At 39.7% G+C, this 22,582-nt stretch overlaps 1 protein-coding gene across 4 annotated transcripts in view; it reads left to right on the forward strand.

The window, feature by feature from the left end:
* Positions 1-1,205: 1,205 nt before the first annotated feature.
* Positions 1,206-22,582, forward strand: part of ACBD6 (acyl-CoA binding domain containing 6) — a 202,739-nt gene continuing 181,362 nt past the window's right edge. For 2 of the 4 annotated variants that reach the window (XM_047840188.1, XM_047840189.1), the window contains exons 1-3: positions 1,208-2,037; positions 8,520-8,584; positions 11,260-11,356. In XM_047840188.1, the coding sequence (XP_047696144.1) occupies positions 1,816-2,037; positions 8,520-8,584; positions 11,260-11,356 (384 nt within the window). In that variant the 5' untranslated portion in view covers positions 1,208-1,815. Of the gene's footprint in view, positions 2,038-8,519; positions 8,585-11,259; positions 11,357-22,582 lie in introns of all 4 variants that reach the window. The other 2 variants (XM_047840187.1, XM_047840186.1) reach the window with 2 other exon arrangements.

Consider the following 22,582-nt stretch of genomic DNA (forward strand, 5'->3'; position numbering starts at 1 on the left):
GGAGACACAGAATCGGAAACAGGCTCCAGGCTCTGAGCCATCAGCCCAGAGCCCGACGCGGGGCTCGAACTCCCGGACCGCGAGATCGCGACCTGGCTGAAGTCGGACGCCTAACCGACTGCGCCACCCAGGCGCCCCTTATTATCACTTTTTAATTGTAAAATTGTTTAACTGTAAGAATTTGTTCTCAGCCATCCCTTGCTCCTTGAGAGCAAGAGACTGACAGTGGCACATTCTAGATACTCAAAGAATATTTGTTGAATCCTGACCAAAGCCTTCACAACTTCCTGTCTTTTCTTTCTTCTCTCACCTGTCTTTATCCCATGTCCACCTGCATAAAGTCTAACCCCAAATGGTCCATAACCACTTTTTTTTTTTTTTGAGAGAGAGAGAGAGAGAGAGAGCACATGTGAGCGGGGAAGAGGGGCAGAGGAAGAATGGGACCTTAAGCAGGCTCCAAGCTTGTGGAGCTGGTGGAGGGACTTGATCCCACGACCATTGTATCGTGAACTGAGTGGGAATCAAGAATGGGATGCTCAACGGACTGAGCCACCCAACTATCCCAATAACCGCTCCTTAGAACACTTTCTTTGTACCAAATCTGATGATGCTTATTACATTGTTTTGAGTACTAAATGAACAATGTTTTCGTTTTTGTTTTACAACACTGGGATATAATTACTAAGTAAAAGTTAATTGTTATCATCAGGTTAGTTTTTGTGTAGTTTTGTGTAAGTTCCTTTAGGGCAGAACTGTGTCCCAGTTTTTGGTTTCACTTCAGTATCTTCAAAACACAGTGGCAAAGGCTGTCAGAGAAGACAAGTGTTAATGGCGGGGAGGGAGATGGGGCGTCCCAGTACCACCCAGGGGAGTGGGGCGTCCCACGGGCGTGCAAAGCGAGACAGAGAGGAGTGGGTCGACCAATTAGTCACGCGATTTAGGCGGTGAAGGCCCCAGCTCCCAAATTTTCACTCATTCAAGTTAGAGCTAAGTTCTCAAGCAACAGATGTTTGTGCAGGGATCGGAGGCCAGTTTGGGGACGCCCGGGTCACACACCCCTGGAGGCGGGTACAGCGGAACCTTCGTCCTCAGCTCCGTGTTTCCGCGACTCCGCTCCCATCGCTACACTACCAAATAGCCTGCCTCCTTCTCCACTCCCGATGGCCTATTCCGAGAACAGGTTCCAGACTTTGTGACTAGCAATTTCAACAAAACGATCAACAGACATCCCGATGATCGAGGACAGTTTCTCCGAGCACCGTGTCTCTAGCGCGCCCCCGCGAGTTCCCCTTAGCGGAGGGCGCCCAACGCAGGGCCGCCCGCCCTTGCGGGTCCAACGCCGAGACCGCCTCCGCGCCTAGCCCCGCGCGCGTGCTCGGACGCGTGCTCATGCGCGTACGCCGCCCCGTCCTGCCCCGCCTCGCGCGCACGCCGCCCCGCCCCGCCCGGCGCGCACGCCTCCCGGCCCTCGTCGCCTGCCGCCCTTCCTCTCCGATCCCTCAGCTGCGCAGCCCCCAGACTCGCTGGCCGGTGGAGGGACCCGGGACGAGCCAGAGCGCGCTATTAGCCTGAGGAAGCCGGGGGAGACCCACTGGGCCGGGCAGAGCCGTCAAGAATAGCGGAGCCTGCCCCGCACGCCCGGGAGCGAAGTGAGAGCGAGGCAGAGTTACGTGAGGCAGCGCAGAGTAAGTGGGCTCGGGTCCGACTCGAGGTCGGGCTCGGGACCGAGACTGGTGGGCCAGGCCCCCGAGCCGGCGTTACCCCCGGTCTGAGGAGCACCGAGCGGACACAGAGGGACGGACCGAGCAAGGACTCATGGCCTCGCCATTCCTGCCCGCGGGGGCCACCACGGGCGACAGCGGCGGCGAACTGAGCTCGGGGGACGACTCCGGTGATGTAGAATCCCTCCAGAGCCCCGAGACGGAGGCGTCTGGGAGCCTGACCGAGCTCTTTGAGAAGGCTGCAGCGCACCTCCAAGGCCTGGTTCAAGTGGCCAGCAGAGAGCAGCTCTTGTACCTGTATGCCAGGTACAAGCAGGTAAAGTCCCAGGGAAGGGGTGGGTGCGGGAGAGCCGTAGGCGACCTCTTTCCTCCAAAAACTAATAGTAATGGCTAGGTTTAAGTGCGTGCGTGTGTGTGTGTGTGTGTGTGTGTGTGTGTGTGTGTGTGTGTTTAATCATCTATTAAGGAATACCATCATTCTGAATTTGGAAAGGACCGATCTGCTATCCTAGGGATGAAGGTTCACTGGACATTGAATGTCAGTTTTCTACGACTTCTCAGACTTGCACAGTGACCATGCACTTATGCTTTTACTAACTTCAGAAAATGAGGATGAGAAAATAAGATTTATCATACACTGTTGCTAAGGGTCATATGGAGGTAGTTATGGAAGTAATATGGTCATATGGAAGTGATGTTAAAAAAATTGTGAGATCCGAGGAAATTATATAATTGTCATAAAAGGGTGATGCAATACAAAATAAAGTATTACCACTTTTATTATTGTGATTTTTAAAGTCCTAAATATTCTAGACTTATGTTTTGGCTAAATATGCTTCTGTTAGATACAATTATAAAAATTTTAGAGCTAGTAAACACCAGGTGAAATAATCCCCTTCTTTTGCGGGAAAGGGAAGCCCAAAAAGAGTAAATAACTTGCCTAGGGTCATACAGAAAATCTGAACTAGAACTAGGTTGTAGCTCCTGGACTCTCTGTAAGGTTCTGAACTTTACCTGGAAATAATAATCATAATGCCATGTAAGACATATTTAATTTATCATTCAAAGAATCAAAGGTACCAGAAGTAAAAATAATTAATTGCTTTATCATAATCAACCAATACACAGCATCTTTTATGTGCAAAACACTTGGGTGTTATGCCTTCCGGGAGTGCAAAGAAGAAAACCATGATGGTATTTGCCTTTAAGAGACTTAAAAAGTTACGTGAGTCATCTAGATTTAAACATGTGAAAAATTGCTAACAAGAGTTAAATAACATTTTAGGAAGACTCCATCTCTTTGGAACACTGGAAGCAATGACGTTTTGGGTAATAGTCCATTTTATTTTACTGAAAAATTTCCCCCTGTCTTTTGCTTCTTGGTATCTATTTCCTCCTGTTTCCTTTTAGAAAAAATAGTTGAGGGTCCCTCTGTATTCTTCAAGTGAATATGCTGAATAGAGCATTGATGAATTTTGAAGATTGATGAATTTCAGTTATGAATATCAGTTAAAGTGGTTTGAGAGAGCTGTAGATACGTATGATATAATAGTGTTGAATGAAAATTGCCCCTGAATTGGCCTTGGAATTTGCTTTCTTGCAGAAGTTGTGGATATCTAATTTTTCTTTGGTTATTTACCCTGTCCAAATAACGTTAAAATGAGATGTGCAATGATTTAACAAGAGTTTATTGAACGTTGTCCTAGGACCTTTAACATGTCTGAATAATAATTCTCTGGGCAGTATGAGACTTTTCCTATAAATTCGCTGGAGAACATTCTTTTTCTTTCTAGGACATAACCTTATCTACTGATATTAGAGTCATAATTATTAAATATCTGATTTCTAAGTTACCAGTGAACTGCAGTCACCTGTCAGCTGGTAACGATTCTGTCTCGAGTATACTCCATCCAGATACACTGAAAGAGGTGTGCCCCTCACCCTTATAAGAGTTTGATGTTAAGGTGTTTAGAAATACTTTGTATCTGGAAATAAAATTTTTCATTATTAGAGAATAAGGTTATGTTTACTTAGATATGACATTGGGACACAATTTTTATCAGTCTCTTATAAATATTTTACTTTTAACAGAATCCTGAGATAGTGTTAAAAATAGCATCTTTGATAGAGTAATAAAGTTGAAATTCCAATATAATTTTTGCATCATGAATCAGAATTTCTCATGAAACAATTATGTTTTGTTTTGGAATAGCACTGTATTTTGTAGGCTGAATGAGGTAAAGTTGTCCCCAGGAAGATGATAAAAATAAGCTGAGCTGTGAATCTTCTTTTCTTGGGCAGAGCCCTAAACTTACCTAACATAGTAGCTTTTTTAGTTTCAGAGAAGCCTGTAGCTCCAAAATCATCTTTTAGTGAAGTTTCAAAAAGATCACACAAATTAACAGTTTTTTGATTCTCTGCATTAGCAGCAAAAGATAACTAATTGACACCTGTGAAAACTCTAGGACAATGAAAATTTCAAACTCCTTTTGGCTTTATTTTATAGGAGCCTTCAGCATGAGCACAGTGAGGATACTCAGCATGTTCTCTTACTTTAACCTGGTCACATGATTCACTGGCATTTGCTATTAGCACGCTTTGTTAAAATATTCTCTTTCAAGGCACTGGATGTATTATATATATCAGAGAACAGAGTTTAGATGTTCTTTTAAAATGGTACCTTTTATAACTCTGCTTTATAGCTCATGATTCATTATTTAATCATTTGGAAACTGTTGCTCATCAAGTCCTAAAATCCTGTAGTTTTGTTTTTCTAGTCTTTTCTGATCCAGAACTGTTCTTTGAATTTGGGAATACAAAAGCTTCTGTGTCAGAATACAGGGTCAGCTGCTGAACTTTTATTTTCATTGCACATAATGGTGTGGAGGTAGGTGATCTAGAGCTGGTAGGGTGGCTCTGCTTCATGAGATCATCCAGGGGCTTGGTCTTTTTCTGTCCTGTAGTTCTGTCATCCCTCAAGGCAGCAGTTCTCAAATTATGGTCTAGAGATCCCTGAGAATCCCTGAGACTTTCTCAGGAGATCTGTAAGGTCAAAACTATTTTTGTAATAATACTAATACACTGTTTGTTTTTTTTCTATGTGATGAAACTGGTGATGCATCAGTACGAATCAAGGCAGTGGCAGCAAACTATACTAGTAGTCTGGTATTTTTACCACTATGTACTCAGAGTAAAAAAAAAAAATCCAATTTCACTTAAAAATGTCTTTGATAAAGCAGTAAAAATCATTGATTTTTATTAATATTAATTCTTGAGTAGGAGTCTTTAGTATTGTGTGTGATGAAATGCAGGGTACACCCAAGGCACTTCCGCACACTAAATTATATTGGCTATTTTTGAGGAAAAACACTTGTGTAATTTTTGAGTTGCAAGCTGAGCTATCCAGTTTTTTCATGAAATACCATTTTTCCTTAATAGAACAAGTCACAGATAAACTATGCTTGTTCAAATTTGAGTATTCGGGAGATAGTTTCTTCAAAGTGAATAAAGTGAGCCAGTCACTTTAAGGAAAAAAGCTGTTAGTATTTGTTGCCAATGGTAACATTTGAACCTTCAAGTGAAAATTAGTAGTTTGGAAAATCTGTATCTGCCGTATGAACCAAACAGCTTCCTAATACTTAAAAACTTTTTGATGAGATTAATGGTGATTTTAATGATTGTAAACTTTTGCTTTTGTGTAATGGGCTGTGTCAACATTTGGGAGGAATGCACAACTCAGTGAACCATATTTTCCAAATATTGCATGAAATGTTACAAATTGTGTGTGAGTAAAAGATCCATTCAAAGTGCAAGTTAGGGCGCATGTGTGGCTCGGTTGGATTTCCGACTTTGGCTCAGGTCATGATCTTGTGGTTTGTGGGTTTGAGCCCCACGTCGGGCTCTGTGCTGACAGCTCAGAGCTTGGAGCCTGCTTCAGATTCTGTGTCTCCCTCTCTCTCTGCCCCTCCCTCGCTCACGCTCTGTCTCTCTCAAAAATAAATAAACGTTAAAAAAAATTTAAAAAAAAACGAAGTGCAAGTCAGACCAATGGATTTTATTGTAACAGTATGAAAAGTTCATTGATAGGACCTCAGAGTCCACATTGCATCTAACCTTAAAGAAACTGCCACTTGTTGAGTTTTGGTGTGGAATCAAAGAAGAATATCCACAATTATCTGAAAATGCTACTAAATTCTTCTCTCATTTCTGACAACAAATCTGTGTGAAGCTGCATTTTCTTCATATACTTCAAACAAAGCAACATATTGCAGTAGATTGAATACAGAAATAGGTAAGAGAATACAACTGCCTTCTATTAAGGCAGACATTAAAGAGGTGCAAAATGTAAAACGATGTCACTTTTCTCAATAAAGTTTTTTTGCTTCATATGGTTACTTTTATAAAATTTTGTTATTAATTTAATGAGTTTATTTTTAAATGAGTTAATGCATATTTTAAGAAGTCTTCTAATTTTTAATATGGTAAATATTGATAGAGACAACTCACATAAAGCTTCTTGGGGTCCTCATTTTCTAAGAGAATAAAGGCATCATGAGACCAAAAAGTTTTATAACTGTTCCCCTTAGATCGTCTTTTCCTGGCCAGAGATGGCTCACCATCACCACATGCATGTTCTAGTGAGGGAGGGCTCAGGGAAAGGGAAGGACAAGCCCCCCTTTCTTTCCTTTTTTTAATGTTTGTTTATTTTTGAGAGAGAGAGGGCAAAGAGGATCCCAAGTAGGCTCTGCGCTGACAGCAGAGAGCCCAATGTAGGGCTCGAACTCACAAACCATGAGATCATGACCTGAGCCAAAGTCAGTCGCTTAGCCAACTGAGCCACCCAGCCACCCCATTAAGGAAGATATTTATATCACTTTCACACACATCTCGTCCCTTGAACCTGGGCTTAAGTTGCGTGACCACATGTAATGTTTAGCTGGATGACCATGTGTCTGGCCAAGATTTCGTGTAGGAGAAATGGAGAATAGATACTGTATTTGTTTCTGCCACTGGCTGGTGTCTGGATAAAAACCAAAGGTAGTAACTGCAGCTGTTTTTATGATGTGTCATAGTTTCTCTTATGCTTCTAATAATCCATCAGTTTGGGTGATTTTAGAGATGCCAGAAACTGAAGCCTAGATTCTATGTGGTATGTAAAGCAAAGTGGTATAGAAAAGGAATGTTGGACTTCGGAGTCAAACAGTCCTAAATTCAAATCCTGACTAATTCAGGATTTGCTAATGTAACGTGTGAACTCCAGCACCCCTCCTCAGTTTTTCTGTACTCATTTATAAAATGAGTTTGTAATGGCAAACCTAACAGGCAAATGAGTTGTATGGCCCAGTTGACATAACGTGTGAAACTTTTGTTTTATGGTGATCAAGAAATGCAGTTCCTGTTCTCTCACTGTTTCCCCTTTTGGTCCCATTATAATAGATCTACTCCTGTGTAAAGGTACATTTTAATATTCATCTGAGGGCCATGTGATTGTTTGCTAAACAAATGATAGAGATGATTGTTATGAATTCAGAGATGGATGAAATCATTGTAGACTGAAAGGGTTCTTACATCTGAACTTTTGAGTGGGACTAAAAGGTGTAGCATTTTGAAAGGCTGAAGGAAGAGAAGGCATTTCATGTGGGGGCAATAACATGAGCAAAACAGAATAAAAATCCCTAAAGCAGTGAGTAGATCCGCCTGGTTAGCGAGTAGACCATCAGTTTGATTTTAGCAAAATTCAAGTGTATAAGAGTAATAGTAGATAGTGAGTAGGTCTCTGAGAAGTAGATGGGGTCGGGTTGTGGTATTTAGCATTAGGAAAAATAGATATTTGGTTGAACATGTGCCTGACATATTCATTCCACATTCATCAAGCATTTTTAACAACCTTAGATTAGGCATTATATAAGGTGCAATGAATGTGTTAGGAATGGTTTCCTAGCAGCTGTGTTCTGACAGAAAGATGAGACTTTACACAAAATTTTCTAATACCAGGTAAAAGTGAAAAGTGCTTTCAGAGGTATACAGAGTAAATGCTGTGAGAGTTCATCAGAAAGAGAGATTACTTCTGCCAGTGGGAATCAGGGGCTGTATAATGAATTCTACACTTGTGTGAATTTCATTTGTTTATTCACAATGAAAATAATTATTGTATAGTTTTACTACAAATGTTATTTGAGGTTTTACAAATAAGTATTGACCACAAACAAGAAAAGATTATTGTGGAGTAGATAGAATTTATATTGTTGAAAAACCCTTGAAAATTTTTTGCATGGCTTTCAGCATCTATATTTGTACTGATTAGTTTCATAATGGGATACTTTACAAATAGTGTGCTTTATTCTGGAATTTGGGAGAGAGAAAATGCTAATAATGTAATGAGAATCAGCATAAACAATGTTATGAATTCTGATAAATTGTACTATAAATCTTGTTTTTTGCATGTTTAAAAATTCTTCAATAGAATAAATGGTAATAAGGATTACATAATCTGTATTTATAATTTGCCTTACATATATAATTTGTCTACTAGTTTAGGAATTCCAGTGTTTGTTACCCATGTTTTTTTGTGTATCACAGTGTTAGACAACAGTTGTTTTATGTGGTAAGCCAAAGCAGCCTTTATTTAAAGTTTGTTTTTTGTTTGCTTTTGTGAAGAATGTTAAGTTTTGTTATTTTATATAGATATTTTCTAATCTATAGTTACTAAGTATACATAATAAATTTGAAAATAAAAAGTTTCTCTGGTATTTCTTTGAAAAATAAGTTCTTGATTTTTTTCCCCCTCCCTTCAATTAGGTCAAAGTTGGAAATTGTAATACTCCTAAACCAAGCTTCTTTGATTTTGAAGGAAAGCAAAAATGGTAAGAAATTCTTGGAATCTAATGAGGTTGTTGGAAATGGTTTAGGTGTTTAAGAATTAGAAAGTAGTGAGCGGATTAAAGAATTATTTTTATGTTAATCTCTCTGCTATAGACTGTACTAACAACAGGCAATTGGGAGAGAGATTAAAAGAATCCGCTTTTAGCTAAGTATCCTAAAGGATTCTCATACCATGATGTTGGTATATACTTAGTCCACAACAGACATACACTTCTTACATATGAATAGCTTCTTAGACAGTGACCATAAGAGCTATTCCTTGAGATTTTCCTATCCTGTCATACAGCCCCTAATGGATCACCACTTCTGTCCCCTGGAAGAATCTTTGGAAGAAGGACAGGAGGATGGGAACAGAGAACAGGATAAATCCTCATTTTTACCCCTCACCCCTGCCCCAATTTTATCTTCTCATTTCTATTGCTCTTCTGTTCCTTGCCCTACCCACACCACAGTGAAGACGTGCTTATAATAATCTGTTGGGGAGAAAGTGGGGGGGAAGATACTGAGTCCATTTCTTTCCTGAATCCATAAGAAAAAATTATACCCTCCCCAGTTTTTTTACTTATAATTCAGAGGTTCCTTCTTATCATATGAGGCCTTATTTACTCTTACCTAAGTGAAAAAAGAGCAATCGTGTACAACAGGGACCCTAAGTTACAGAAGGAAGGACTTTGGAGTGTCAGTCTTGGGATTAACAGTACAAAGGATGGGGTTTAAAAAAAAAATATGGTTGTAGAGAGAAGGGTGCTAGAAAAGGATTCTAACTTTACATTTTAGAGCAGTGCTCCTCAAAATGTGGTCCCTGACAAGTTGCCTCTCTGGCAACAGCTGTTACCCAGCTGTAAAGAGAGAGATGCAAAGCTTGAACTTAATGCAAATCAGTTATGTCATTAAGCCCCTGTTTAGTTCAGCTTTTTTTGGTGTAGGACATTCTCAGTAAAGGAAGCATTGCTTTGATCTCCATTCTGGCAGCATCTTTCTTTGCTAATGATGACAACTAGTTCTCTGACACTTTATTACCATCGTAGAGAATAGCTGATGAAACTTTTATTGTTTTTTTGTTTTAACTTAAGAAATTTCATAACTTCAGCATTATTTTTTCCTATATGCTTGCCTGTTTTTTCATTGTTTTTAGCAATTTTAAAAAGTTTTGATTTTACAACCACATAATAATTCAAGCAAGAATCATCAGTGGATGCTGAAACCGTTAGATGAAAAACTACTGAGGAGCAGCATTTACACAATTCTGACCCACCGTTTACTTTTTAATTACAAGGAAGACAACTGGGAGATATTGCTTCTAGGTCTTTAATCTTATCATTGATGATGGGACAAAGTGATGTTATGTGCCCCCTGATGTGATGCATGATAAAGGACACTCACCTATATATTGCTCTTGCCAAAGCATTTAACCTGATTCTAATCATGATTGATCATTTTTGGCAAGAACACTGTAGGTGAGGAAACAATCAGAGAAATCCAAATTGATAGATCTTTTATAAAACAACTGGTTTGGACTCTTAAAAAATGTCAATATCATGGAAGACAGAAAAAGCTAAAGATACATGAAATCAATGCTATGTGTGAATCTTGATTGGCTCCTGGTCTAGGAGAAGAAATCTATACAGGACATTAATTGGGTAATGAGGGAAATCTGAAGGTAGTCTATATATTTATATAATGGTATTGATGTTAAATTTCCTCACTTTGAAATATGCTGATGTATTTAGAGATAGAGTGTTAGGATGCATTCATTTATTGACTCAGGAGAGCCAGTAAAAATAAATTTGGAAAACCTCAGCAAGATGTTACATTCATTATGGGAGCAGGAAGGTGGTAAAAACCTGTGGCACTGAATTGTGTTTTATGCTGGATCAGTGGATCTACTTACTTCCTGGTTGGAAGCAGAACTGGGAGGACCAAACCAAGAAAGAGCCTATCTTGGCAGCTTGAAGAAAAAAGAAGAAAAGGATGACCCAGAAGGGGGCATAGGATTAAAATATTACTCTTGGTATTTATATTGCAAGTAGTCCCTACCTTCTTACTCATTAGAATTCTTATCTCTGTCCTTAACCACCCCTCACTTTTGAAGTCCCTGTCTCAGGACCCACTACTAGCAGCTTACAGATGAGATAACAGCAAAAGGGAAAGGTGTATTTCTCACAGCTTAAATAAGAAGTTTGAAGTATTTTCCCAGGAAATATTGTTTCTTGTGTTGATTAGTTCCTATGTTACTGAAATGCTATAAGCACAGTTAATTCAAAAGGTGGAAACTACTTTTATTGGTCTGTAGATCATACATTCTCAATAGGGATGAAAGGTGGGTTTGGGGGAGTTATAAAATCTTGGATATTCTAGTGGTTTGTGGTCTTCCAAAATTCAATTGTTATACAATGTATCTGTGTTACTAAAATTTCATGGGGGAGGGTGATTAGGAAAAAATGTTTAAAAAGACTCCTTAGGTGGTGGGATATAAGGTGTGCATTGGTATAGACCAAGGTAAATGCAAAAAGAGACCTACTCATCTATGGCTTATTAGATCTATATCCCACATCCTTAAAATGTGTATGCCAATTTTTTAATACTAAAAAGGAATGTGCTGTTTGCATTATTTCCATAGTTAATGATAGGTCATTTTGGATATTCTTTACTGTAGGGAAGCATGGAAAGCACTTGGTGATTCAAGCCCCAGTCAAGCAATGCAGGAATACATTGCAGTAGTTAAGAAATTAGATCCAGGTTGGAATCCTCAGGTAAGATTTGATGATTGTAAATAATGCTTTCCAAAAACATGATCTTCGTCTCTCAAATAAAGATTTAAAACCAAGTGTAGGCTTAAGTAACATTTTTAAAGTTTTATTTTCTTAAAAGATTGTAAAGTTATTATAATATTTGCTTGTCTCAAAATGCTGTTGCTTGAATGTTAACATAACCAGCTACTGATTCTGAGAACTCCTCTGAATTATAGAGAATTTTTAAAAGTATAATCATAATTTCAATTTTGTAAAAACTCCGTTCATGTCAGAATTTGAAAGAGTTTAACATGAGATAATCATTATCTTGAGAAATGGTAGGTTTCTCTTGGATTTTTTTTTATGAACACTTTCTGTACATGTACAAAATGCTTTTTGATGGGGATAAAATGTGTGTAAGACATGCTTTCTGCCATTGTATAGTTTAAAGTATATTATAGAAGATGAAACATAACAAAATATGATTATAGTGTAAAACAGTAGTAATATGAGTGCTAGGGAATCCCGTGGAAAGAGATCACTTTGGACTTTGGGGGTATTGGATGTTGTTCACTTAAGCGTACGCTTTTTTCCTGGTAACTTATTGGAGAACATCTAGAAAGAACTTAATAACAGTGGGGATGCTATTTTATTTGAAAAAAATTTTAAAAACATGGTTGACAGGTGTTTTAGTGGAATAAAGACTACTTTGGTATCATGTAAAAAATTCAAATTGAGAGGTTCCTGGGTGGCTCAGTGGGTTGTGCCTGACTCTTGATTTCAGTTCTGGTCATGATCTCATGGTTCGTGAGTTCAAGCCTGCATCAGGCTGTGCATTGACAGTGTGGGGCCTGCTTGGGATTCTGTCTCCCTCTTTTTCTCTGCCCTTCCTCTGCTCATACTCTTTCTCCAAAATAAATAAACTTAAAAAAATGCAAATTACTACTTTTTATTAATAATACTTAGACAAAACATTTCAGTAATGAATGAATACAATGATTTTCAGATTTTTTTGGTAATAATTGATTTCATTGGTACACATGTTTTACCAGTTTGAAGGAAGTTTGTTCTATTAATTATGGAATCCTGCTTAAATTTTTTTTTTTTTTTAGTGTTTATTTATTTTTGAGAGACAGAGTGTGAGTGGGGGAGGGACAGGGAGAGAGGAAGACACAGAATCTGAAGCAGGCTCCAGGCTCTGAGCTGTCCATGCAGTTTGATGCAGGGCTCGAACTCACAAACCATGAGATCATGACCTGAGCTGAAGTCGGATACTTAACCGACTGAGCCACCCAGGCGCCCCAGTCATGGAATCTTAAAATGTCTTAAAGATTATATCTTATGACATAAAAAAATCTATCTTAATTGTGACTATAGACAGGGAGAGATAACTAGCTTAGGGTATCTTTAATGATACGACTGGCTTTTTGAAGTCATTGAAACATTTCCTGATGTTTTTGATGTGCGTGAATATTCATTTTCAGAAATATTCCATTTTGTTAATATCTTTTATAAAACAAGTTTGCATACAAATACATATCATAGAGGTCCTAAGGACTTCATATCTGAAATTCAGTGGTCAAAATAGGTGCCCCTCTGAGCTGAACTCAGCCTGAACACATATGGCACAATGTTTAAAAAGCAAAACAAGGAGGGTGTGCCTGGGTGGCTCAGTTGGTTAAGCATGCGACTCTTGGTTTCAGCTTAGGTCAGGATCTCACAGTTCATGGGTTTGAACCCCACATCGGGCTCTGCTCTAACAGTGCCGAGCTTGCTTGGGATCCTGTCTCTCCCTCTTTCTCTGCCCCTCCCCCACTTGTGCTTGCTTTCTCTTTCAAAATAAGTAAGCATTTAAAAATACATAAATAAAAAGCAAAAAAAACCTTGAGTTTGAATGCATTTTGGTGAGTACTTGTCAGTCACTGTGGTCTTAGTTCTTCCCTATTGATTTTACTTGACTGTTTCTGATGGCTGGCCCATGTAGACATTTGAGTTTAGAACTTCTTTTTTTTTTTTAATGTTTATTTATTGTGAGAGAGAGAGAAAGCACAAGCAGAGGATGGGCAGAGGGGGAGAGAGAGAGAATCCCAAGCAGGCTTCATGTTCAGTGCAGAACCTGACGTGGGGCTTGGTCTCATGATCATGAGATCATGACCTGAGCCCAAATCAAGAGTCAGACGCTTATATACATTGGAATACTACTTGGCAATGAGAAAGAATGAAATCTGGCCATTTGTAGCAACGTGGATGGAACTGGAGAGTGTTATGCTAAGTGAAATAAGTCAGGCAGAGAAAGACAGATACCATATGTTTTCACTCATATATGGATTCTGAGAAACTCAACAGAAGACCAGGGAGGAGGGGAAGGGGGAAACAAAGTTACAGAGAGGGAAGGAGGGAAACCAAAGAGACTCTTAAATACTGAAAACAAACTGAGGGTTGATGGGGGGGGTAGGGGGAGGGGAAAGTGGGTGATGGGCATTGAGGAGGCACCTGTGGGATGAGCACTGGGTGTTGTATGGAAACCAATTTGACAATAAATTTCATAAAAAAAAAAAAAGAGAGGTGCTTAACCAACTCAACCACCTAGGTGCCCTTGAGTTTGTAACTTCTGGTAAATGACAAAAATTATGATTTCTTACCTTCAGTACCTTAATTACTACTAAATAAACTTGCGTTAACTCTCACTCTTACAAATGGTTACAGAGTCCATGTGGTTAGATAATTCTTCCTTATGGAAATTTAAACAGGCAGTAAGGATGCTTTTTAAAAATATCTGAGGGGCGCCTGGGTGGCTCAGTCGGTTGGGCGTCCAACTTCAGATCAGGTCACGATCTCGCTGTCCGTGAGTTCGAGCCCCGCGTCAGGCTCTGGGCTGATGGCTCAGAGCCTGGAGCCTGCTTACGATTCTGTGTCTCCCTCTCTTTGTGCCCCTCCCCCGTTCATGCTCTGTCTCTCTCTGTCTCAAAAATAAATAAACGTTAAAAAAAAAATTTTTAAAAATATCTGAATCTCAAAAATTAAAAAAAAAAAAAAAAGAGGGGCGCCTGGGTGGCTCAGTTGGTTGAGCGTCTGACTTCAGCTCGGGTCATGATCTCATAGTCTGTGAGTTCAAGCCCAGTGTTGGGCTCTGTGCTGACAGCTCAGAGCCCAGGGCCTGCTTTAGATTCTGTGTCTCACTCTCTCTCTGACCCTCCCCCGTTCATGCTCTCTCTCTGTCTCAAAAATAAATAAAAGTTAAAAAAAAAAATTAAAAAAAATAAAAAATAAAAAAGTAAAAATATCTGAATCTCAGGTCACCTGGGTAGCTCAGTCAATTAAGCATGTGACTTCGGCTCAGGTCATGATCTCATGGTTCAGGGGTTTGAGCCCCACGTTGGGCTCTTTTGCTGTTGGCACAGAGCCGCTTCAGATCCTCTGTCCTCCTCTCTCTCTACCCCTCTCCTGCTCTCTCTCTCTCAAAAATAAACATTTAAGAAAAAAAATCCAAATCTCACCTATTGAACATAAACTTGAATAAACCAAGCAGAATCAAAGGTACTTTCAAATAAAGATCATTCTTCAATACATTGTTCTAAAAATATTTTGACATTCATAATCTAGTTGTAAAGAGGAATTTTATGTTTTGTTTACACTTTTTTAATGTTTGAGAGAGGAGGAGAGAGCACATGGGTGGGGGAGGGGCAGAGAGAGTGAGGGAGAGAGAGTCCCAAGTAGGTGCCATGCTGTCATCACAGAACCTGATGTGGGGCTTGATCTCATGAACTGTGAGATCATGACTAGAGCTGAAATCAAGAGCTGGACGCTGAATCGAGTGAGCCACCCAGGTGCCCTGTTTACATTTTTGTTTTTAATTTAAGCACTCTGAGCTGGTCCCCTTTGACACAGCTGTTTTCCCCTTTCTTTTTGACTGATATGAAGTTGATCATAACTGAAATCTCAAGACATTTGGTATTCATTATCTTTTAGGTTAAAGAAATCATTTTCTTTTGATACTAGTTTCTGCAAACAAATAACAATGCCTCCATTGCTGAATGTGCTAAGCTCTTTATATGTATCATCCTTTGAAATCTTCACGAGAATCTTAAAAATTAGATTAGAAACTATTATCGTCTTCATTTTAAAAATGAGGAAATTTAGGGATGTCTAGGTGGCTCAGTGTAAGTGTCCCTCTCCCTCTCTACCCTTTTCCTGCTCTCGCTTTCCCTCTCTCTCTCTCTTAAATAAATAAACTTAAAAAAAAAAAGGGGCAGCTGGGTGGCTCAATTGGTTAAGCATCTGACTATTGATTTCAGCTCAGGTCATGATCTCGCAGTTGGTGAGATCAAGCCCTGTGTGGGGCTCTGTGCTGACAGCACTGAGCTTGCTTGGAATTCTCAGTTTCCCTCTCTTTTTCCCCTTTACACGTGCTTTCTCTCTCTTTCTCTCTCTCTCAAAATAAGTAAACTTTAAAAAATAGAATAAAATAAAAATGAGGAAATTCAGGCACAGTGACTTAGTATCTTATCCAAGATTAGCCAGCTAAAAAATGATGGTGCTGTGATATGCACTTTTATGTATAGGAGTCCAGAGCCCCCACTCTTCACCACTCTGCTATCTGTTCTGTAGCTGACATTTTATATTTACATGTATTTACACACATATATATTTGTGTATATATATAAAATGTATATATTGCATGTAAACTTATGGATGTGTATATGCATGAAAAATTCAAATAAAAGCAGCTACTGATTTAATCAAAGCTCCATGGAGTGAAGTATAAAATGAAGTATGAAATGAGCAATGCTTTAAAATGTAAACCCTTGAGGGGCGCCTGGGTGTTTCAGTCAGTTAAGTGTCCAACTCTTGGTATCAGCTCAGGTCATGATCTCATGGTTCATGAGTTCAGGCTCTGTGTTGAGCTCTTTGCTGGTGGTGTGGAGCCTGCTTGGGATTCTCTCTCCTCTCTCTCTGACCGTCTCCTGCTTGCTCTCAAAACAAATAAACATTAAAAAATGTAAACCCTTGACTATGTTTTCTGTTATGTTTCATCTTATCTCAAGAATGTGCTGTTGAATGTCTAATCAAGGCAATTCTTTTGCCTTATTTGTTTTTTTGCCAGGGAAGAAGGGTGAGTTTTTATTTTGGTATAAATTATTATTTTTTTGACAAATAAAAATTATATATATTTAAGGTATATTTGATGTATGTATACAGTGTGAAATGATTATCACAAACTAATTAATGTATTCATCACCTCTCATAGTTACCATTTGTGTGTGTGTGCTGAGAACACTTTGTATTTATTCTCTTTAGCAGATTTCAAATATATAATACATTAACACTATATTAACTAATAATGGTATGTTATTATTAACTAATGTATACTTGATATAATTAAAACAATTTTTAAAATATTTATTTGTTTTTGTGAGAGAGAGTATGAGCAGGGGAGAGGCAGAGAGAGAGAGGGAGACACAGAATCCGAAGCAGGCTCCAGGCTCTGAGATGTCAGCACAGAGCCCAATACAGGGCTCAAACCCATGAACTATGAACTCATGACCTGAGCTGAAGTTGGATGCTCAACCGACTGAGCCACCCAGGTGCCCCGATAAAATTTTTTTTAAAGTTTCAGCAATAGTACAAAGAACTTTTGGACAGTCTTTATTTAGATACACCAGTTATTTATGTTTGCTTTAGCATTCTATTTACATGCATATACTCAAAATTTTTCTGAACCATTTTAGACTTTACCACTAAATACTTCATTATTTCTTAGAACAAGGACTTTTTCTTCTATAACTACACCATAATTATAAAAATTGGGACTTTTTTGGTGTTATGAGTTCTTTTGAAATTGCCTTTTTCTTAAATCCCTGGGCTCAGAGTCCCTGTGGGGCATTGTACACACACCCACACACACACCCACACACACCCACACACGCACTAACTGTATATACTTAAGGTACATACCATGATTTGATATACATATAGTGAAATGGCTACTACAGCCAAACTAATCAATATATCCTTTCCCATATAGTTTTTTTTTTTTTTTTTTTTTTTTTTTGGTATGAGAGTACCTGATATTTACTCTCTTAGCATATTTCTAGTATTCAGTACGGTATTGTTTATTGAAGTCATCATGCCTTTATGTTATTTATTTTATTTTTTTTTTAAAGCTCCATATCCAATGTGGGGCTTGAACTAATGACCCCAAGATCAAGAGTTGCATGCTCTACTCGCTGAGCCAGTCAGGCACCCCTATCATGCCTGTATATTAGGTCTTTAGATGTATTCATCCTATACAGCTGCAACTTTATACCCTTTGACTAACATCTCCCCATCTCCCATTCCCTACCAGCCCATTAGTAACCACCTACTCTACTCGCTGCTTCTTTGAGTTTGACTTTTTAATTTCCTCAGATTCTGCATATAAGTGAGATCATACAATATTTGTCTTTGATTTATTTCACCTGGCATAATATCTTCCAGGTTCATCTATATTGTCACAAATGGCAGTATTTCCTTCTTTCTCATGGCTGAATAATATTCCATTGTTTACATATAACACATCTTTTTTTTTTGCCTTTTTAAAAATTTTTGTTTATTTTGGGGAGAGAGAGAAAGAGAGAACGAGCATGCGCACGAGAAAGGAGGACAGAGGATCCAAAGCAGGCTCTGCACTGAAAGTGCGGGGCTTGAACTCACAAACTGTGAGATCATGACATGAACTGAAATTGGGTCAGGTGCTTAACCAACTGAACTACCCAGGCTCTTTATCCATCTTCTGTATCTATTCATCCATAGGTAGACACTTGGGTTGTTTCTGTATCTTGGTTGTTGTGAATTATGCTGCAGCAAACATGGGAGTGCCAATATCTCTTCAAGATTCTCATTTCATTTCTTCTAGATGTAGAGTGGAATTACTAGATTGTATGAGGGTTCTATTTCTAATTTTTTGAGAAATCTCAATGCTGTTTCCTGTCTTGGCTGTACCAATTTTCATTCTGGTCAACAGGATGCAGTAGTTCTCTTTTCTCAAAATCAAGAATTTTAACATTAAATTCAATATCACTGGGGCGCCTGGGTGGCGCAGTCGGTTAAGCGTCCGACTTCAGCCAGGTCACGATCTCGTGGTCCGTGAGTTCGAGCCCCGCGTCAGGCTCTGGGCTGATGGCTCAGAGCCTGGAGCCTGTTTCCGATTCTGTGTCTCCCTCTCTCTCTGCCCCTCCCCCGTTCATGCTCTGTCTCTCTCTGTCCCAAAAATAAATTAAAAATGTTGAAAAAAAAAATTAAAAAAAAAAATAAATTCAGTATCACTGTTGAATCCATACTCCATATTCAAATTTATCATTTATTTTAAAAATCTGCTTTATAGTTATTTTATTGTTTTTATTTATTTTTAGAGCGAGAGAGAGAGAGAGAGAGAGAGAGAGAGAACATGCACAGAGATGCAAGTGGGGAGAGGGCACAGGGAGAGGGAAAGAGAGAATCCCAAGCAAGCTCCACACTCAGTGCAGAGGCTGATGCAGGGCTTGATCCCATGGCTGTGGGATTATGACCTGAGCCCAGATCAACAGCTGGATGCTCAGCCGACTGAGCCACCCAGGTGCCCCTCCTTCAAAGTTATTTTAAAACATTCTGATCCATCATCCAGTCCAGGATCATGCACTGCATTTAGTTGTCTCTTTAGTCTCTTTTAGTCTGCAACAGTTACTTAGCTTTTCTTTTTCTTTCTTCATTGTGATAGGTTTGAAGAATATAGGCCAGCTGTTTTGTAGAATGTCCCCAGTTTGGCTTTGTCTGCTGTTTCCTCATAATTAGATTCAGATTATACATTTTTAGGAGGAATACCACAGAATTGTGTCCTCAATGCATCATACCAGGAGATACTTGATGTTTATTTGTCCCAATAGTGGTTATGTTAACTTTGATCACTTGCTTAACATGGTGTCTGCCTGATTTCTCTACTGTAACGTTCCTATTTTTCTCTTTGTAATTAGTAATTTGTGAGGAGATACTTTGAGACTGTGTGTCCTTTTCCTAATCAGATTTCATCCACTAGTTTTAACATCCATTAATGATTTTTCAACTCCATCATTTCTTCTACATTTATTATTTGGCATTCCGCTGTAAAAGTGGGCTTTCCCTTTTTCTCTATTTATTTACTTATTCATTTTCAAGAACTATGAAAGATCTAGGATTGTACCCTACTTGCAAACTAATAAGTTAGCCTGTTACTGTTTCTTAGATGCTGGCAGAGGTACAAGACTCCTGGGTCTGAACCAAAGGACTTTATTATTCATGGCATGGCAAACTGCATGAGATTCATTTGATTTGCATTGGTTTCTCACATCCCCCAAGTCCCACAGGGATGATGCAGGTGGGCCTAGATGGATTCCTACATATGCAGTTGGTTGTGCTATAGCAAAGGAGCACTGAACTTTTGGGATTCACCACTTTTATAGTAGGTGGAAGCAAGCCTGCTCTTTGTCAGGAGTTGGGAAGACATTACCTCATCCTTGAGGGTTGCTTGCTGCACACACAACCCTGAAAAATGGCCTAGGTAGAGAGTGGTCAGAGCCTGGCCTACTGACAGAGAATGTGCTGATTGCCTCTCCCAGCATTTCATGTATTTATATCAGTACTATATATACTTAGGGATTTCTGTTTTATTCAGTGAGTTATAATCCATTACTCATCCTTAGTCATTTGGCTACTGGGAGCTCCTTCAAGATGGTTCCCCTGTCCTTTTGATATGTGTCCATCATTCTTTGAGCAGTTTGTTACTTTTTGGCACATGATGTTATAGGCTATATTAGTTTCCTAGAATTGCCATAGCAAAGTACCAAACACTGGTACTTTGTAGTTGAAAACAACAGACATTTATTCTGTCACAGTTCTGGAGGCTAGAGGTCCAAAATCAAGTGTTAGCAGAGCCATGCTATCTTTGAAGGCTGTAGGGAAGAATTCTTCCTTGCTTCTGCCAGCTTCCAGTGGCCGTAGGCGTTCCTTAACTTGTGTCAGCATAACTCCAGTCTCTGCCTGTGTCTTCACATGGCCTTCTTCCCTGCGTGTCTGTATCCAAATTTCCTTTTCCTTTTTCTCACACAGACACCAGTCATTGAATTTGGGGTCCACCTCAGACCTCATCTTAATTGTCCCCCCACCCTGATTTTTGAGATATAATTGGCATAGAATATCATGTAAATTTAAGATGTAAAACATACTGGCAGTTTGGTAAGATGGCAGGGGAGTAGGAGAACCCTAGGCTCACCTTCTCCCACTGATGCAACTAGATAACTATGAAGTCATTCGAAATACCTAAGAAATTGACCCGAAGACTGGCAGAACAAACTTCATAACTAAAGACAGAAAAGAGGCCATATCCAAGAATGTAGGAAGTACAGAGACGTGGTTTGGAAGGGAAATGGGTTGTGGCCACTGCAGTGGGAAGGGAGCCTTGGTTGCGGAGAAGAGTGAGAAACAGACTAGCACACAGGGGAGCACATGGGGAAAACGAATCTCCATAGCAGTTGGGTTGGAAGGGTTTTAAGAGGGGCTGGATTTCATGAACTCTTGCAACCAGCAGGGCTTAAAGCCTTGACTTTTCAATGTCGGTCGGCTTGGCTTGGGAGAGCCTGTAGGGATTGGGGCTGCTTTTGGAGAGAAAGCAGGACAAACAGCCTGTGGATGTATAGTATGGAAACAATGATCTGAAGAGCGCCTCTGGCACAGTGGGAAAGTTATTAGCTCATCTCAGAGTGTATGCCAGAGAGGCAGAATTCATGGAGAAATCCCTCCAGGAACAAAGGAACTGGCAGATGCCATTGCCCTCACCTGCCCCACAGCATAAGAACAGAGCCTGTGGGAACCAGCCCATCACCAACACTTGCTACTTAACTTGCTTACACCAAGCCCTTCACCCCATGTTTCGTTGGAACCACCCTTCCCAGTCAGGCTTGTCTCAGTCCCAGGATGGCAGGACCCCTCCCCAAAAGACCAGCCCAGACTGTTGTCCATACCACATCTCCCTTCTGGGAGTTTTGCAGGACCTCAGTTCTGGAGGCAGTGGTGACAGGTCACATTTCACAAGCAGATCAGAGCACACCTACTTAAAACTTAACCACATTCAGGCCAGGGACAAAACACTGCCCACAACAGGCAAAGAGAGTCTCTGCAGACAACTGTCCTGAAGGAAAAAGCAGCCAGGACACAACAGCAGAGCACACACAGCACACATTAGAGGCACTCCCTGAAACACCAGGTCCTGGGAAACAGGGGACACTACACTGCAGGACACTATAGGATGTCTTCTTCATAAGGCCATTACCCTCAAGAACACAAGAAGTAGCTGACTTTTCTAACACAGAGAAAGAGGCACAGAAACTTTGGCAAAATGAGACAACAGAGGAATTTGCCCCAGATGAAAGAACAGGACAAGGCCACTGCTGGAGATCTCAGTGAAACAGATAGAAGTAACATGCCTGATAGGCAATTTAAAATAATGATCACGGGGGGGCAGGGTGGCTGTTGGCTGAATGTGACTCTTAATTTTGGCTCAAGTCATGATCCCATGGTTGTGGGATCAAGCCCTATATAGGGCTCTGTGCTGAGTGTGGAGCCTGCTGAAGATTCTTTCTCTTGCCCTCTGCTCCTCTCCCCAACTTATTCACTCTCTTTCTCACTAAAAAAAATAAATAATGATCATAAAGATACTCACTGGACTTGAGAAAAGAGTGGAAGACATGAATGAGACCCTTAATAGAGATGAGAAATAACATAGCAGAGATAAAGGTTTGAATAAATGAAATAAAAAAATACACTTGATGGAATGAAGAGCAGGCTGGAAGAAGCAGAAGAATGAATTAATGACCCCAAAGACAGAGCAATGGAAAGTAATCAAGCTAAGCAAAAGAGAGAAAAGAAAATTAGGGAGAATGAGAATAGACTTTGGGAACTCAGTGACTCCCTCAAACATAACATTCATGTTACAGGGACTCCAGAAGAAGAAGAGAGAAAAGGGGGTAGAAAATTTATTTGAAGAAATAATAGCCAAAAACTTCCCTAATTTGAGGGAAGAAACAGATCTCCAGATCCAGGAGCCACACAGAAACTCCAACAAAATCAACAAAAGCAGATCCACACCAAGACACGTTATAACTAAAATGGCAAAATGTAGTGATTAAAAAAAAAAAATTAAGTAATGAGACAAGACAGACACATACAAGGGAAACCACATTAGTCTAACAGTCTAACTTT

The sequence above is a fragment of the Prionailurus viverrinus genome, chromosome F1 (assembly GCF_022837055.1).
Source record: "Prionailurus viverrinus isolate Anna chromosome F1, UM_Priviv_1.0, whole genome shotgun sequence".
NCBI lineage: Eukaryota > Metazoa > Chordata > Mammalia > Carnivora > Felidae > Prionailurus > Prionailurus viverrinus.